The sequence below is a fragment of the Cynoglossus semilaevis genome, chromosome 3 (genome assembly GCF_000523025.1).
Source record: "Cynoglossus semilaevis isolate Cse_v1.0 chromosome 3, Cse_v1.0, whole genome shotgun sequence".
NCBI classification, from domain to species: Eukaryota; Metazoa; Chordata; class Actinopteri; order Pleuronectiformes; family Cynoglossidae; genus Cynoglossus; species Cynoglossus semilaevis.
The window spans coordinates 15,501,333-15,502,449 of NC_024309.1; the positions used below are offsets into that span (position 1 = coordinate 15,501,333).

Consider the following 1,117-nt stretch of genomic DNA (forward strand, 5'->3'; position numbering starts at 1 on the left):
CAGCAGTAACAGCAGTAGCAGCAGTAACAGCAGTAACAGCAGTAACAGGGTCTAATAAACAGCTCCCTCCACACTGGACACTTGTTAATGGGATAATTAGCTACAACTGGGGGTCATTTTCACCTCACTGACCACCGCAGACCCAGGAAAGCCTGCTGAGTGAACAGGAAGTACTACCTTTGGTCCTGGGGGGGGGGTAAACAGTGCTGTGTTTTTGTGTGAACACCTGCCCCCAGTGGTGTGGTGTGAAAAGAGCTCAGTGCATCTGCTTCCATTCAACACTCACTCCACCTGATTGTCTCTGGAGTGTGTGTGTGTGTGTGTGTGTGTGGGGGGGGTCTCAGTGCAGGATTTCTGTGATTGCCTGTGTGTTTGTGTGAGACCTCCTGCAGTACCGTCGTTGTCCACACTCCTCTGTTTGTTTCCCAGGACCGAGGCATCGGGAACACCTCTCTGTCCACGTTCGGCGTGGCTCAGGCGGCGCTGGAAATCATCCTGATGTTGTATCCTTTCAGTAACAGCCAGTAACAGCCACCCCCCCCCCCCCCCCCCCCCCCCCCCCCCCCCCCCCCCCCCCCCCCCCCACGTCTTTTGTCCGTGGCCGTAGAAGCATCATGCTCCACGGCCAAGAGCAACATTGTCCGACCAGCTTTGTTTGTCCAGGACATACTTGAGTCGGTCACCTTCCGGAAAACACCGTCAGCAGTTTCATCACCTATTATTGGCCGGTGAAAAGGTGCAGATTTGGCCGACGTTAACACAGACGTGTGGACCAATGGTCTTCTTCTGCCCCCAGTGTCTGCTCCTTGATTGATTTACCCCCCCCAGCTACCTGATGGTGTCGTCTGTCGTCGGCTTCTACAGCCTGCCTGTCTTTGAGGGTCTCACTCCCAAGAAGGATGACACAACCATGACAACGGTAGGGGGGGGGGCTTGAACTTGGTCCGTGTTTCCCCCCCCCCCCCCCCTCCCCCCCCCCTCCTGCTGCTTCACTTGATGTCTCCAATATTTGGTTGTGGTTTTTCACAAACACTGGCAAAGAGCAAACTCCTTTGTACATCAGAGGCAGAATGGAGGGTGAGGCTGTGTATTGGAGTGTGTGTGAGGGGGGGCTGGG

General features: G+C 55.4%; 1 protein-coding gene across 1 annotated transcript in view; it reads left to right on the top strand.

The window, feature by feature from the left end:
* lmbr1 (limb development membrane protein 1) overlaps positions 1 to 1,117 on the top strand; it is a 17,954-nt gene that overhangs the window by 14,616 nt on the left and 2,221 nt on the right. The window contains exons 13-14 of the mRNA XM_017031430.2: positions 430 to 503; positions 829 to 919. Coding sequence (XP_016886919.1) covers positions 430 to 503; positions 829 to 919 — 165 coding nt within the window. The remainder of the gene's footprint in view (positions 1 to 429; positions 504 to 828; positions 920 to 1,117) is intronic.